The following is a 16,435-nucleotide window of genomic DNA, read 5'->3' on the forward strand; positions in this document are numbered from 1 at the left end:
GTCATTCTGAGGTCTGAGGTCAGCCCCAAAACCAAGTCATTCACAAGCCCACAACAGATACAGTCATACCTCGGGTTGAAGTTGCTTCAGGTTGAGCGTTTTCGGGTTGCGCTCTGTGGCGACCCAGAAGTAACGGAACGCGTTACTTCCAGGTTTTGCCGCTTGCGCATGCGCAGATGTCACAATGATGTCACACGCATGCGCAGAAGCGGTGAATCGCGACCCGCGCAGATGCAGGTTCCATTTGCTTCAGGATGCGAACGGGGCTCCAGAGCGGATCCCGTTCGCATCCAGAGGTACCACCGTAATGGTAAGTACCAGATGAAATGTAGGAAAGACAATTTCTAACCTCCAACCTGTCATTTCAAGTTTTCAACAGTCTTAACAGTCCTTCTGGTTCAGATCAATGGCCCATCAGTCAAGTATCCATAGCCAGAGTGGTTGACATAGGCTGGGTTGATACACAACACAAACCCATGATTTGCTTATTTTAAACTGTAGATCCATAATGTCTGAATGTGAGCCTACTCACATTTGGAGCTTTCAAACTCAAAGCATGGCTTGAAGCTAGGATAAGCTGTGGTATATTTTTGAATTGACAGATCACTGAGAAGCTGCTCCAGCTCATGAGGCTACTGCAGATGGAGATGGGAGTGAACTTACGAAGCTGGATGATGAGCAAATAGGAAACAATTCAGATAAGCACCATCATTTGGTTTCTTCATTATGGCTTGGCAGTATGCCTGAACTCAGCCAATGCATGTCACAAAGCTGTGCAGAGAAGGACAACAGGGGATAGGCAGCACCATAAAGTGGACCACTTGAAAGCAGAGATGGTAGCTTGGAGCAAGAACAACGCTGCCTAAGATCTCATTTTTCCTTTTCAACCAAGATGAGAGAGCCAAGGTTTCCTGCAAGTGCTGACATAGTTTCTAACTCAAATTTCAATACCATTTCCCAGAAAAAAATAATCTGTCCAAGACTGAACACCGAAGGACCAAAAAGGGGAAATCTGTCTTAGAAAGTTAGCAGTACTGAATACGTTCATCTCTCCTTAAGATGCTCCAAAAGAAGATACCCAGGACTCTATTGAAAATGTGAAGTGGGGACTTCCGGTGGGGCATTTGGTGTCAATGGCTGTGTTCTTCTAAGCTCCATTGCCCCACCAAGCCCATTCAACGCTATCCAAACCCCAAGGAGGGCAAAACAAAAATGTGAACGAGGTAAGGACTTTGCTTAGGGAAAACCTTAGCAACTGAAGCTGTAAGAGCACTTCGAGAGTGGACTAGACCGCCTTGGGAAGTGAAGTGATGGGCTTTACTTTCCTGGAGGTATCCAAGCTAGACTGCCATCTGTCGGGGGTACTGCAGCTGCAGAATCCAGCACTCTCTAAAAGGCAGCAGCAAGGGTCATGAAGCACAGCATGTCTAGGGAACCTTGGGCCCTCCAGGTGTTGCTGAACCCTCATCTTTGCTGGCTAAGTTTGCTGTGGCTGACGGGAGTTTTAGTTCAGCAATATCTGGAAGGCCAAAGGTTCCCCAGACATGTTATATAGCTTCCAAAACTGTGAATAACATTCAAGCAGTAACGCACCTGACACTGAAGAAGTTCCATAATCATTTGAAGCCAGGAGAGCAAAATTACACAAACACGCAAGTTGAATGGCTCACTCTGCCACATTAGAACCACTGCTCCAAGAAGTGGTACCTACCTGTTTGCTTTTCAAGGTCTTCCTGGCAGCATTTTGCTCTGTTTCCATCCCTTCCATTCCTCTCAATACGTTGATAAAGTCTCTCTTTGAAACAGACGAGATCAATTTTGCCCGTTTTCTTTCGGAACTCCCTGCTTCTTTCACCTTCTCACTGACGTTCTGTTGATGCTTCCGGACAGCATTAAATAGCTGAACGACGCCCCTGGCAGATGAAAGGAGGAGTGGTTAGGCACCTGTTGTTTCACTGCCACACCTGCTAGGTAGCATGGCTTTGATAAAGCGTCTCCTCAGCCCCACTGCACCAGACACACGAGATAACGACAAGAGGAGTCAGGGTAATAAGTCAGAACGCAAGTGGGTTTAAGACACCATTCAAAAGCCAAAAGGGATCCAAATCATGCACTTTTCGTAAAATCAAAGAACAGTGAAATGTAAGGACACCACACACAGTCACCGACCCAAAGGCTAAGAGACCTTGGCCCACAATTTGTGACGGCAACAATGTGTACTCCTTCAAGCACCCAGTAAACATTCTAAGCCCAGTTTCACACCACACTACAGTTTGCGCTTGGAGAGTAGCATCATGATAAGGAAAATCTAATTTAGAGACACCACAATCCCATGCTAATTGAGTTTCACGAGCATCAGTTATCTTCAGGCTTGCTTGTAGCCTTAACCAAACACACAGACCAGCGTCGCCACGAAAAAATGATGAAAAAGCAAGGATTATTCCTACCATTGGCAAAGTGTCCTATGAACCAGGCTGTTGATGCCCATTTTGTGTTAGTGATTTTGGTTTGAGTGCCGTTTGCTGTGACAGAACTAAGCCTCATTTCCAACACTTTTGTCCAGTGGCTTGTGTGGAATTATTCTCAGTAATTTACAGTACCTTTCAGATGGCCTATAAAAATGTCTTATTCCTGAAACTATTTATATGGATGCGCAGGATTCCTCCCCTTCTTTTATTGTGCCCCTGGGTAACCGTTCTCGAAGAACACTGGGCTTAATTCATAAGCAGCATATTTTCAGTGCACTGTAGGGGTCACCTCCCCTATTGTTTTAGTGCCTCTTCACTTTCCCCCCGTTTCTGGGAAGCAGGTGGCCTTCTGTGGCACCCAGTTTGAGAAAAGACTTAGTAAAAGTTACTGGTCCCACATTTTAGCAATTACTGGAAGAAGTGTGGATGCCTCCCTCACATTCCAAGGGAATCTCAAGCAGAGTTTTTTACCATCTCCCTTGGTCTGAGAGAAGTAGCTATTATTAGCTGCATCCTCCTGTCCTTAAGTCAAGACGCAAGTTACATCTTCCTCCAGGACAGAAAAACCAAAGAACTCAAACACACTCACATACCTTGGCTCTGTAAGCAGAGTCAGCACAGAAAAGGCATTTGCTTCACGCAAAACCTCACTTCTTGGCATGGCATGCACACACTGGCAGAGTATCTGTGTGCATGTCTATGCAACCCTTCAGGTGTGTGTATGAACACTGGAAAAATTATCAAAATGCTTTTATTCCTGCTAAAGGTCAGTGCATGCAAAAATGACAGAAGGGAATAGGAACTCTGAAGCAGTTCGGCCAAACACCAACAAGTAGTAAACAAACTGAAAACTGTGACACTAGGTTTTGGGACATGCCAGAGGAGTCAGACAATGACTTAGCACACCCACCTACGCAAAGTTCAGAGGCAAGCTTTTAAAGCAGTCTCTGTGGAGGTAAGGATGTCAAAAACAAGCCCACTGATATGATCAAGAAAATGGACTGGTTATGTGCTAGACCAGAGCCATGTGGTGCAACGCTAGGTTAATGCAAGACAGTAATCTGACCGCAAGAACAGCGAGTTTTGGTGAATGCACTTTAGAGAAATACAAAGAGTGGGAGAAGTGATTGATCTGTGTATTTTCTAAGTATGGAATTAACAAAAACGATGAGCTCAGGCCCAGAACTCCTGCTGGGCGAACACTTAACACGTTATAGTCTTGTCCAAATTTTAAGCTTTCATAAGACTTCTGAAATCTTTTGTTGAACTTGATACTGTACGAGACAGAACTAGGTATAAATCATTTGACTCCCACGAGTCACTTCTTAAGAGTTCAATTTGATTAGAAGCAGATTACTCAGGCATGCCTTTAGATCTGTTTTCAAAAGCCCAAACACACACTCTTACCTCGTGGCAATTCTCTGAAGGCTTCTCTCCATTTCTCTGTCTTTCGCAACATCTGGCTTCACTCTGCACATCATTTCCCACTCCCGCTTTTTATCAAGCTGCATCATAAATATTGTTATGCGAAAGAGCATTAGGCATTTTAAAAATGCAGCATGCACATATAGATATTTCTTAAGAAAACCAAGTTGATAAATCATGTAGGACGACGTTAGGTGAGGATGGGGAGAATACAACTACGCTTAACAGCATCGCTCCTCCAGTGCCAAGCGATAGGCCCAACAGGTCAGTGGTGTGGATTTTCACATAACAGGCTCTCCAGCAAACCTTTCCAACTACATTAGAGCCAATGGATCAAGCGGATTCCTGAGCAGGGATGTTCTGGGCATTGAGTTTTCCTGCCAGTCAAAGTCAACAATTGCAGTGTGACCTGGACATTTGGGTGCTCACCCAGGCAGGCGATTATTTGTTCTCACCAAGAACAAAGAAACTCAGTCAAACAACATCACACCTACTTTGAACCATTTATCCTGGGCAAGCAAAATGTTTAAAGCTGATCGGCAAGGTTGAAATAGTTAACCTAGAGCATAGCCTCTTATGAAATGAATTCTAAACTAGAGTTGAAGGGTATGCAGGTCCCAACTTATTTGTGGGGCATTACCTCCTTCTCAAGATGGTTTGCAGCACTATCTGACCACCACAGATGAACAGCACAGCTCTTCAAGAATGACTTGAGTAAGTTTGCCCGCAAATAAGCAGTGGTGCCCAGTGATAGCAACCTTGTATTCAGACTCTAAATATTTTGGGAGCAAATGAGCAACCTCAGTACTCTGACAATACATGCGACTATTGCATTTTATGGGGAACCTTGAACAATCTCCAAGACTGGAAATCATTCCAATGGTACAACCATCCAAGCCTGAGACACTGGAAGCAAAGGAGCTTCTAGATACACTAATAAACACAACTTTAAATTGGAGTATAATACATACTATAGCTATGCTTAGCTATTGTCCAGACCTTTCTTCAACTTTTAAGGAGGTATGACAGATAAGATACTTCCTTCCAAGACTCAACTCCCAGTGTCTGTTTTGAAATCCACCTGTCTTAACGAAGCCGAAACGTTTTTCAGTTCATCCGCTATTTTGTCAGACACTTTTAAAGTTGTTTGACATAGCTCAGAACAAATGCAGTTAGTTTTTCAAAAATAAAAGGATTGCCACAATTTTTAAGTAGGGTAGAGCCATCAAACTTCTTCATACAGCCAGACTTCAACTTTAACACAATTATAGCCGCTTGCTAAAAGTTTATATTAAATGTGTAACACTTAGAGAGAGTTATACAGTGGTACCTCGGGTTAAGTACTTAATTTGTTCCAGAGGTCCGTTCTTAAACAGAACTGTTCTTAACCTGAAGCACCATTTTAGCTAATGGGGCCTCCTGCTGCTGCTGCGCCGCCACAGCACAATTTCTGTTCTCATCCTGGGGCAGAGTTCTTAACCTGAAGCACTATTTCTGGGTTAGCAGAGTCTGTAACCCGAAGCATATGTAACCTGAAGCGTATGTAACCCAAGGTACCACTGTATATTTAATATAACATGAACCAATTGTTTTCCAGTAATTATATACAGTTTATGCTTTACATGGGGGATCAGGCAGCTTCAATGCCAATATGCAGATGTCTGAGCTGCAGTTCCAAAGCAAATATGCAGAAGCTTGTTCATTAGAGATAAAGAGCGCTATCATGATTTTTGGAATACTGGAGACATTTCCCACTTTATTTTAACAACGTAGCACTTTACTTATGAAGATTAAGACTGGGATTTATTATATTTTGAGATAGCCCAATGTTTTGTGAGAAAAAGAAACCAACTTCAGTGTGTAAAGATTTCTTGATTTAGACACGAAAAGCAAACCCAATCACGGTTCCTGTCTTTATCGACAGCAATTTCATACACACACAAACACATTTGTGTACACATCAATGTATATTATCCTGCCTTTCCCCGCACTCTACTTTAGCAAAACTGATTGTCATGCTTCTTAAAACAATTGAACAGCAAGTTAACATTGTTTGAACCCTCTTAACACTAAGTCTCCATTACCCACAGTTATAGAAAACTCTTATCTTTATAATTCCAGGCAGACCGCTGTGAATTCATGTCTTGATGACTATGCTCTGGCCTCTGATCAAACAGCTAACCCTATTTTAGTTTTCCATCAGCATGGAATCAATAAAAGGCAGGCTGTTTCAAGTTTATCTCATGATGAACAAATCAGTTTATAGACTAACAGCACACCACCAATTTGTGGTACCCCACATATTTATCCGATAAAACCAGATTCAGAGAGCAAACAGTGACTGAATAGATCCTATATTATAGCCTTACATTTTCATCCGAAAATATCGGGAGTAAGAAAAGCAGCCACCGTGGTCTGGTAACACAGTGCTATTGAAATGAAGCCATTTCAATACACATTAGAGCTTCATTAGATTCATACCAAGTAAGAGCAGCTGGTTTACTTGGTACCCTGACTTACTTGGGTAGTGAATCACACCATATAAATCAGTTCAGTTTATACAGCACCACTGTGCAGTCATTAAAAGATGTGAAACACCAGACCCTAAAACTTTAGCTCACCCTATCCCAGATGCACTGTCATTAACAGAGTGGAAAACCGAAGTGCCTTTCTAAAGAGACTAGTACCTTGTTCACCAGGTGTATCAGCGGTGACCTAAGGATGTCTTATTAACTCCCTGAAAAGCACTGCTTCCCAAAACTTTACACTTTAACACAGGGAGCACTGTCAGCCGTAAGGACCAGGAACCATGCAAGCCCCAGTCCTAAAATACAGGCTACCACATACTACACAAATTATTGGCTCATTTACAGGGCCAGGAAACCAGCATCCTTCAAACAATAAATAACTTTAATTCACCAAGTGACAATCAATGGCCAGCTTTGAATTCTGATTTAAGAGTTGGCTGACTGAGGGGAGAGGACTGCTCCTTCCTGGACTCTGAGACACAACAATGCAAAGGTGAGTATGCATCATCTGTTTTGAGCGACACGTTCATTCTGCATAGATAACTTGCCAGAACTCGTCCCAGTTTCGGTTTTCCCAGTGCTAATATGCTAACTGAGATGGAAACAACAGTCCAAGGTTGAATTCAGATGGTACTTTTAGTAAATTATGGGCACAGTCCCAGGTCAGCAGCTAGGGAGCAAGCTTGCTCCTCCAACGAGCTTTGAACTTCTGCACAAGCATAACTTTGCTTATGTTTTGGCTGCTAGTTTTTACCCCTGGAGCACACTAGCAATCCCTAGCATGACAAGCCAAAGCATATGCACAGAGCGCAAGCTTCATAGTAACCCAGAGGCCTCTCTCAAACTGACCTTTCATAAATCAATGCCTGCAAAAGTTTAGCAATCTGGCTACTGAGAGTAAGTGTGAATAAATACTAAAGGGGAGGACTGTTTTTATGGAGGACATAACGCATAGTATCATAACGTTGCATCTGCTTCCTTACCTTTCTCCTCTTCTCCAGCCTCTCCTGCTTTTCCTTCTCTCGTTCCTTATCCCGCTCTTTGTTTTTAACCAGTATGGTGGGCTTACTCTTGGGAACTTTCTTACTGAGCACTTTTGCCATGGCATCAGCCCAGCCCGCATTTCCTGCATCTTTCGACTCTCCTGCATCTTTGGCTTTCGTGTCTGGGGTCTGAGGCTCATCCTCATCGTCGCCATCAGGTTCTTCACCCCCCGAAGAGAAGCTGTCCTCTGGAATGCCAGAGCTCCACTCAGAACCTAGAAGAAGAGCAGAGTGGAGAAAAATCAAACTCAGTGAACATGTATGCAATGGTCTTGTTCTGCTAGCAAAAGAGACCTCTATTCGCGGGACGGAACCTTCCTCCGCAGCCCCTGGGGGGGAACTCAGAAGCAGATTTTAGGGGCACAAAGCAGGAGGAGAGGAAGGCGAAGTCCCACTACACTTGCAGAGTTGCAATTGTAGAGCTTTGGCTGCAACCCTTCATGGTTTCTTTTCCTCCAAGTAAATTACAAGTTTCCCTTAGGGAAAGGGAAAGGGACCCCGACCATTAGGTCCAGCCGTGACCGACTCTGGGGTTGCGGCACTCATCTCGCTTTATTGGCCGAGGGAGCAGGCGTACAGCTTCCGGGTCATGTGGCCAGCATGACTAAGCCGCCTCTGGACAACCAGAGCAGCACACGGAAACGCTGTTTACCTTCCTGCTGGAGCGGTACCTATTGATCTACTTGCACTTTGATGTGCTTTCGAACTGCTAGGTTGGCAGGAGCAGGGACCGAGCAACGGGAGCTCACCCCATCGCAGGGATTCGAACTGCCGACCTTCTGATCGGCAAGCCCTAGGCTCTGTGGTTTAACCCACAGCGCCACCCGCGTCCCTTTAAGTTTCCCTTAAAGGATACCAATATAAGTGGGATAGCTCAGTTAGTAAGAGAATGAGGCTTTTAATCTCAGGGTCATGGGTTCGAGCCCCACATTGGGCACAAATAATCCTGCATTGCAGGGGTTTGGATTAGATGCCCCTCTATGATTCTATGACTAATGTTAAAACAATCTAAGATAAGTGTGTTAGTCTTAAAGTTCATCTCTAAACAGAACCGATGCCTCTATTACATACACTGAGATAAGGAAGGGTTTTCTCCACAAATGACGAACCAATCAGATCACTTCTTAATACATAAACTTCCACCTACCATCCAAACACAGCCGGGTATTTCATGTTCACCTAAGAATAAATAAAGTGTTCAAGTTTGTCCAGCAACTACTCAGAAAGTGCTTCAATCTGTCACTCAGAGGGTTTTGTAATGTTTTCTTTGCTTTCTGTTTTTGTGAGGGTGCGATTGCGCCAGCAGAATGGAGCAACTCTGGGAAGAGGAAGTAAAGTTTTCCAGTGCTCACGGTTCCTTTATTCCTAGACTTTGCCGCACAAACTGCCTTGGCTACAATATCCTATATGGCAGGAGTCTCTATCCCAAGGCTACTTCCATTCTGGACAAGCTTCCTGGGGGTACATGCCAGGCAAAAGTGGGCGAAGCAATGAATGAGTTCTGCCTTTGTACAATAGGCTGGCTTCTACCCACACCCCTCTCTACCCGCCATCCAAACAAGCAAGAGGCAGAACTCTAGGGCACATTCCAGTCAGGCAAAAATGCTTAGGGTGCAAAGCAGAGTTATGGAGGAGAGCATTCCTAAAGGCAGAAAAAGAGGCTGTGTATTTGGCCCCCAGGTCTGATGTTCTCTAGCCCTACCACAGTCATACCTTGGTTTTTGGAACAGCTTAGTTCCCAAACATTTTGGCTCCCGAACACCGCAAACAGTAACTGTTTGCAAAATATTTTTGGAAGCCAAACGTCCGACAGGGCTTATGATTGGCTGCAGGAGCTTTCTGCAGCCAATCAGAAGCCGCACTTTGGTTTCCAAATGTTTTGGAAGTTGAAAGGACTTCTGGAACGGATTCTGTTTGATTTCCAAGGTATGACCCTATTTGGAAACATTTAAAAGATATTCTCTCTAGAGGTAGAAAAGCAAAGCACGCAAAATTAACACATACCATACAACAAAGCAATGTAGTGGCTAATTGTAAAAATGAAACAATAGTGCAAGTAATTCTCCAGTAAGATTTTTTGTTTAGTGGTCAAATTTGCACCATTAAAAACTATCTACAGGAACCTTTATTTAATTAGACAATAAAAATTGGCCTGTCTCCTTGCTGTTAAATCATGATTTAAACTGCAATTCACCCTGAGAGGAGGTATGCCCAGTTCCTTGCTACTTGGACAACATCTTTAACCAAGGATAATTTGTCCCAAGTTACTGGAATTCAAAGGACCAGTCACCACTTCCTGCTGTAACTAATTTAAAACAAACAATTTGCAGCAAATTGAGAAAATATGAGGATCCACATCACGCAAAATAAAAACAAAAACAAAATCCTCTTCAGAACAAAGATTTCAGAAGTCATGGCAGATGAATCAACAAAACCCCAATATTTTATTATGGAATTAATAATGTTTTGGGTAAGAGCAAAACATTTGCGGGGGAAACGTGCTTCTGGTTTATTTTAAAGAGATTACAATCACAACACTGACATCTAGTGTTGAAATGCCAAAATCAAGATAGATTAAAATAAGCATGTGATACAAGCCAATTCAGCATATACATGCCAAGTGCACCACTGATTTCACTTGGTGCAAGATTGATTAAAACGGTCACTGGTATTTTCTCCATACAGAGAAGATAATCTGAGGCTTCGCTCTGCTGCAATTGTCCATCCCTTCTATTCTGATACCTCTTAAAGGAATAAAGCTAAGGCTACTACATCTATGTTGTAAGAATTTAGTTGATCAGGCTATAAGAATTTATAGTTAGTTAGTGGTTGATAAGGGGAAGAACACACCCAGCAGTCCATTGGGAAAGGAGAGAAGATTACTAGGACACATCTTCTTACTGCTCTTCCCACCCAATAGTTTCAGAAAACTCCACAGGGAAGCAGGTTGAAAAGATAGCCAAAACACCTTTCAACACACTTTGGTACAGCTTTCTTGTTTTTTGACAGATTAAGTACACGGCAACATCAGCCACAGCCTACCACCAATCAAAATCCTCACAACCCTTAGCTAACATTATTTCAGAAATGACTAAACACAGCTCATGTTTAATCAACTCTAATTCTCATACAAACCTCAGTCATTCTACAACACAAATGATGGGCAGAAGAATGTACTTTGGCGCACAGCACAGAATTTGCTCCGACAATATACAGCAGATAGCACTTTCAGTCTGTGAACTGGCTGACAGACATCTGCCACAAGAGATGTTAAAGTGACAATGCAATAATAATAATTAATAATAATAATTGTATTATTTATGGGACGCGGTTGGCGCTGTGGGTTAAACCACAGAGCCTAGGACTTGCTGATCGAAAGGTTGGCGGTTCGAATCCCCGCGGCGGGGTGAGCTCCCGTCGTTCAGTCCCAGCTCCTGCCCACCTAGCAGTTCGAAAGCACCCCTAAGTGCAAGTAGATACCGTATTTTTCGCCCTATAGGACGCACTTTTTCCCCTCCAAAAATGAAGAGGAAATCTGGGTGCGTCATATGGGGCGAATGCAGGCTTTCGCTGAAGCTTGGAGAGCGAGAGGGGTCGGTGCGCACCGACCCCTCTCGCTCTCCAGGCTTCAGGAAGATATCCGCAGCCTAGGCAGCCCTACAGGAGTTCCCTGCAGGGCTCCCCACGCTGCGGATAGCAGCCTGCCACCCGGCGGGCGGGGCGCCCTGAAGCAGAGCACCCCTCGCACCGGGCATACATCCGCAGCGTGGGGAGCCCTGCAGGAGTTCCCCGCAAGGCTCCTCACGCTGTGGATAGCAGCCTGCCGCCCGGCGGGCGGGGCGCCCTGAAGCAGAGCGCCCCGCGCGCCAGACAGACATCCGCAGCGTGGGGAGCCCTGCAGGAGTTCCCCGCAGGGCTCCCCACGCTGCGGATAGCAGCCTGCCAGCCAGCGGGCAAAACACCCTGAAGCAGAGCGCCCCGCGCGCCAGACAGACATCGGCCAGCCGCACAAGCTCGGGGGACAGCAGGGAGGCGCAGCGCCGCCATCCCACTGTTCCTCTACCTGGTTCGGTTTCCCCGACCTGCTTTTGGGGGGGAAATAAAGGAAAAAATTTTTTCCTTTATTTCCCCCCCCCCAAAAAAAAAAACTAGGTGCGTCCTATGGGACAGAGCGTCCTATGGGACGAAAAATACGGTAAATAGGGACCGCTTTCTAGCGGGAAGGTAAACGGCGTTTCCGTGTGCGGCGCTGGTGCTGGCTCGCCAGTTGCAGCTTCGTCACGCTGGCCACGTGACCCGGAAGTGTCTTCGGACAGCGCCGGCTCCCGGCCTCTTGAGCGAGATGAGCGCGCAACCCTAGAGTCGGTCACGAGTGGCCCTGAGGGGCAGGGGGACCTTTACCTTTTTAATTGTATTATTTATACCCTGCCCATATGGCTGGGTTTCCCCAGCCACTCCCATCAATAACATTTTCTCATCAATTTCTGGCTACCAACAACATATGCAAGTCTGAGTAACACAGCACTCTATATGATGTGCCTGACCTATTATGTATGCTATGTTTTCAGAGACCAAAGTATCAATTGTCCATATTATCCTGTCATTATATTTACTTGTCAATCATCTGGGAAAAAGTCCCTCAAATACCCAAGGTGAAAGCTTGCTTACAAGGTACAGTACCTACTAAAATTCAAATAGTGTAGACCACTGTCAATCTGTCCAAAAGTAGACATGAAAAACACTGCTTAGCATCTGGTAACACTGAATGACCCCATCCATCTCTATGAAGGCCAGAGTATGCAGAATAACACTAGCCAGCCAATAGAACCAAACCAAATTAACCACGAATCCACCTTTGTCATCCAAGGGGGTTGCGGGAGAGAGCATTTTGCCAGTTCAAAAATATTAAATGGTTTCATTCTAGTGAAAGAGCATCAGATTAATTCTGCATCTGCACATATATCTACAAAGATTAGTATAAAAACAATATGTGTTGGGTCATAAAAAAACCTGCTAAGTCCTCATGTTTGTAATACTTTTATTTGGGCCAATCAAAAAATCACAAAAATGTGGAAAGTGACAACCCAAAAATGGACTGTAAGAATTAGCCTATTTTCCTCACTGCAGCTGAGCAGCACAAATATATTCATAAGCACAATAAAATCATTTCCTCAGCAGCTGAAGTTCAATATTGGCAAGTACAAGCAGTTCCTGGCTCAGTTAATAAATTCACAACAGGATGCCGATTTATCAGCAGCCAAAAAACATCCCCTGACCTAGGAGAAAGTTAACTCATGAGTTTCACCATTATTTCTAGATTGCAGTACATGCTTTCAAGCACTTAATCCCAATTATCCTTAGCGTCGAGGTATTTCTTATCACCATTTGACAGACTGTAATTTGCCAAGCATCAGGTGATATAACTTAAGTAGATGCCAGCCTCAGCTATAAAGTAATAAAGCACTTGTATAGAAAGCATGTTCAAGATCACAAGTATATAAAAACATGAGAAGAGGCCAGCTGGATCAGAGCAAAGGCCCACCTAATCCACAATTCTTTCCTCCCACCAAACCTTCCTTTGTGTAGGTAACTGTCTGTACAACACAACTGAATGTCTGATGGCATGAGCCTATACAAACCTATCAAGGAGTAATTTCCATTGTGTTCCATGGAGTTTAACTCCCAAATGGGTACAAGATTGCAGAATAAAAATTAGGGGTTTTAACAGATAGCCCTCGGGGTCCCTTCCAACTCAACCATTCTTGGATTCTAAGTTACAGGATCAGTACTCAATCACACACCAAATTTGTCTTCACTTGTCGCACTCTATATCACCTTTCATACCAAAATTTTGTAAGGCGTAAAACAATCCTGAACTAGCTAGTAAGTTTTTAATACGGGCTAAATCTCTTTGACACTGGCTACTGCAGTGGTATTGGGCCAATATATAAGCCAATAACACACTGGGTGATCTTCTATTTGCAACTATCTTTACTTTTCCTAGCCGACACTTGACTGCTGCTCCATTTTTGTCCAGTAAAAAATGTGTGAAATCTAAAGGCTTTCAACTTCATCAGTAATAAAAAATAAAATAAAAAATAGTACAAATAATTTGAAGGACTAAAAAATGAACCAAGTCATCAGATTCTGTCTCCCAAAGTGATTTCCATTTCTACAGAATGACGGTATGAACCAGAGTAATAATACGGCTGCATCATTAGGGAAAGCAAAATTCATTATTGTTCCCTGCTATTCAGAGGAGAAAGCCATCCTACTATTCTTTCTCCTTCCGCGGCTGGTGCTGTCTCTCCGAGTGTGCTGAGAGAGATAGAAAAGGGGTATATGAAGAGCGGGGAGGGTAAATACATAGCAATCTTATCTTCGGGGGGGGGGAATCATAGAATTGAACGGTCCCCCAAGGCTCATCTAGTCCAACTCCCTGCAATCCAGGAATCTCAACACATGGTCCCCGATCCAATTTGAAACCATACCCGACCCTGTTTAGCTTTGCAAATAGGCTAACAGGTTTTTGTTCTTGTTTGCTGACCATATAACCCAGGAAGCTTAGAAAAGACAAGGGCGATCAAGATTCAGGCATCCTGGATAACAAGTTCGCGTTAGGCACAGAAATGAAACCAGCAGTGCTTTTTTTCGGGGGGGGGGGGCGCATACCCCTAAACATTTTGTGAATCTTTGTACTTCTGTCCATTTACTGTATTTATTTCCCCCGATGTGAACAATAAAATGGTGATTTTCCTGAGTCAAAATGAGAGTGCGCCTAAACATTTTTTAGAGGGGGGAAAAGCACTGGAAACCAGTATACAACAGTGGGCAGAGAGAAGAACACGGAACTGTGCAGAAGGCAAGAATGAGGCGTAGAAACAAAGAGGACAAGGAACTGGGGCGAAGACCGTACTCGATCCCAGGCACTTTCACCCCATTCCACCCTTCGGCGGTGGAGAGGAGCGAGTTTCTCCATCGCTGCCCATCCACGCGCCCCGTAACTTCTCCCTTTACAACACCTGGCCGCCACCCCCTTCCACTACCGGGGCTCCCCACCCAGCGCAAACAGGATCCCCGCGCCCGTTACCGCTATCGCTCGCTTCGACTTCGGCTCCGGCAACCTCCCCACGTGAACCCGCCATGGCAGCGGCCATCTTGCCTAAGGTATGTCCCTCTTCCTAAGCGGTCCGGGTGACCCTCGCGGCTGTTACGGACGTTCCGGGAAGAAACGAGCATCTCGAGATAGTCGTGAGACTATCCTTATTACGTCGATGGGAACATAGAATGGATTACCATAGAGGCATGGGGCTAGACCGGCTCCCTCGCGTACGGCGGTACATATTGGAATATATGACACAGGAAGCGAGGGCAGTGCTTCCACTTCTCCTTCCCCCATCTCTGTGGTGGTTGGAGGTTTCCGCTTCATGCAGAGATGGGGCGAAGCTGAACCCCTCCAGGTGTTGCTGGACTCCCAGCCCCAACCAGCAGTGCCAGTAGTCAAGGATGGTGGGAGCTGTAGCCCTGCTGCAACATCTAGAGCAGGGATGTGGCCCCCTCTCCAATCCCTGATCTTTGTACTAATTGGAGCTGGTGGGAGTTGATCCCTGGCCATATAAAATACTGTATCATATATCATATTTATACCCCGCCTTTTCCCCCAACAGGGACTCAAGGCGGCTTACAGATAAAATAAGAACAGCTGTAAACACGAGTTTGCAAATATTATTTTTTTAAAGCAAACAATAGAAATCTCTATACCTTGCCATTGTCTCCCTACCTCTGATCTGAAGGATCACATGTTCCCCATCCCTGGATTAATCCATGCAAAAATCTTAAGTGTTGCCTCAAGCCTGGGTGGACACTAAATTGTCCATCTATTCTAGCATCCTTGTTACCCATCTACTATGGCCGCACAGATGCATGGGCTGTTACTGGGGCTCAAGGACACAAGCAGGGCCAGCCAGGGGTATGGCTTGGGAAAAGTTCTGGCCACCAGAGACAGGCCCAGGATTGAGGTCCCCCACACCGCACAGTAGATCTCCACATCGATATTGTTCAGGCCAGATAACTCTCGGTGCCTGAGTTGTAAAATTCAAATAGTGTCCCCAGTTTACAGTGAAAATAAATAAATACCACTTTATACTGAGGCGGCTACCAAAGAAAGGGCCCTCGTGATTGAGGCACCCCAGTTACGGAGCTTTCTCCACAAAGAGGTTTGCCTGGCATCTATTTCAATCACTCACTCATTGTTAAAAGTACTTGCAATCTGCTCTTCACCCAAAGGTCCCAAGGGTAGAAAATTACAGAGTCCAAATCAAAAGTTAAGCAATAAAATTTAAACACCACAAAGCAAAATACAGTACATAGTTCAGCTCTATAAGCAGCAGCAGAAGAAGTTCAAATTCCCAATATACCGCTACCCTTCTTCAAAAGGCAAAGAGGTGTCTCTTCACCTGCCGACAAAAAGGCATCAGTGTCTTGGTTAGATGCAGGTGTCATGAAAGAGAAAGCTTGCCAGTGGGCCCTCGCACCACGAATCTCATAAGGCTGTTGAGACCACCAGCAAAGCTTCCCTTGCAAATCTTAAAATGTACGTAGGTCGATGGAGGACAAAGTTCTCCTTCAACTACTTGTGGCTTAGGTCATTTGGGGTCTCAAACATTAACACATTAAATTGGGACTGGCAACCACTACAATTGTTTTCAGAAATTATTTATTTATTTATTTATTGCATTTACATTTCAAATATCCTCCAAGGAGTTCAAGGTAGTGTACATAGTTCTTCGCCCCATCCCCCATTTTATCTTCACAACAAACCTGTGAGGTAGGTATGGCTGAGAAATGAGTTAGAGGTAGGCAACCTAAGAGCTGAGGGCCGGATGCGGCCCAATCACCTTCTAAATCTGGCCAGCGGATAGTCCAGGAATCAGCGTGTTTTTACATGAGTAGTATCTGTCCTTTTATTTAA

General features: G+C 44.6%; 1 protein-coding gene across 1 annotated transcript in view; it reads right to left on the bottom strand.

Moving 5' to 3' along the window:
* Positions 1-14,740, bottom strand: part of RRP15 (ribosomal RNA processing 15 homolog) — a 29,904-nt gene extending 15,164 nt beyond the window's left edge. Inside the window, exons 1-4 of the mRNA XM_083605563.1 lie at positions 14,555-14,740; positions 7,405-7,679; positions 3,876-3,973; positions 1,712-1,913 (exon numbers count right to left, since the gene is read on the bottom strand). Of these exons, the coding sequence (XP_083461689.1) occupies positions 1,712-1,913; positions 3,876-3,973; positions 7,405-7,679; positions 14,555-14,621 (642 nt within the window). The 5' untranslated portion in view covers positions 14,622-14,740. The remainder of the gene's footprint in view (positions 1-1,711; positions 1,914-3,875; positions 3,974-7,404; positions 7,680-14,554) is intronic.
* Positions 14,741-16,435: the final 1,695 nt, after the last annotated feature.

This window comes from Podarcis filfolensis, assembly GCF_964270895.1.
Source record: "Podarcis filfolensis genome assembly, chromosome: 3".
NCBI classification, from domain to species: Eukaryota; Metazoa; Chordata; class Lepidosauria; order Squamata; family Lacertidae; genus Podarcis; species Podarcis filfolensis.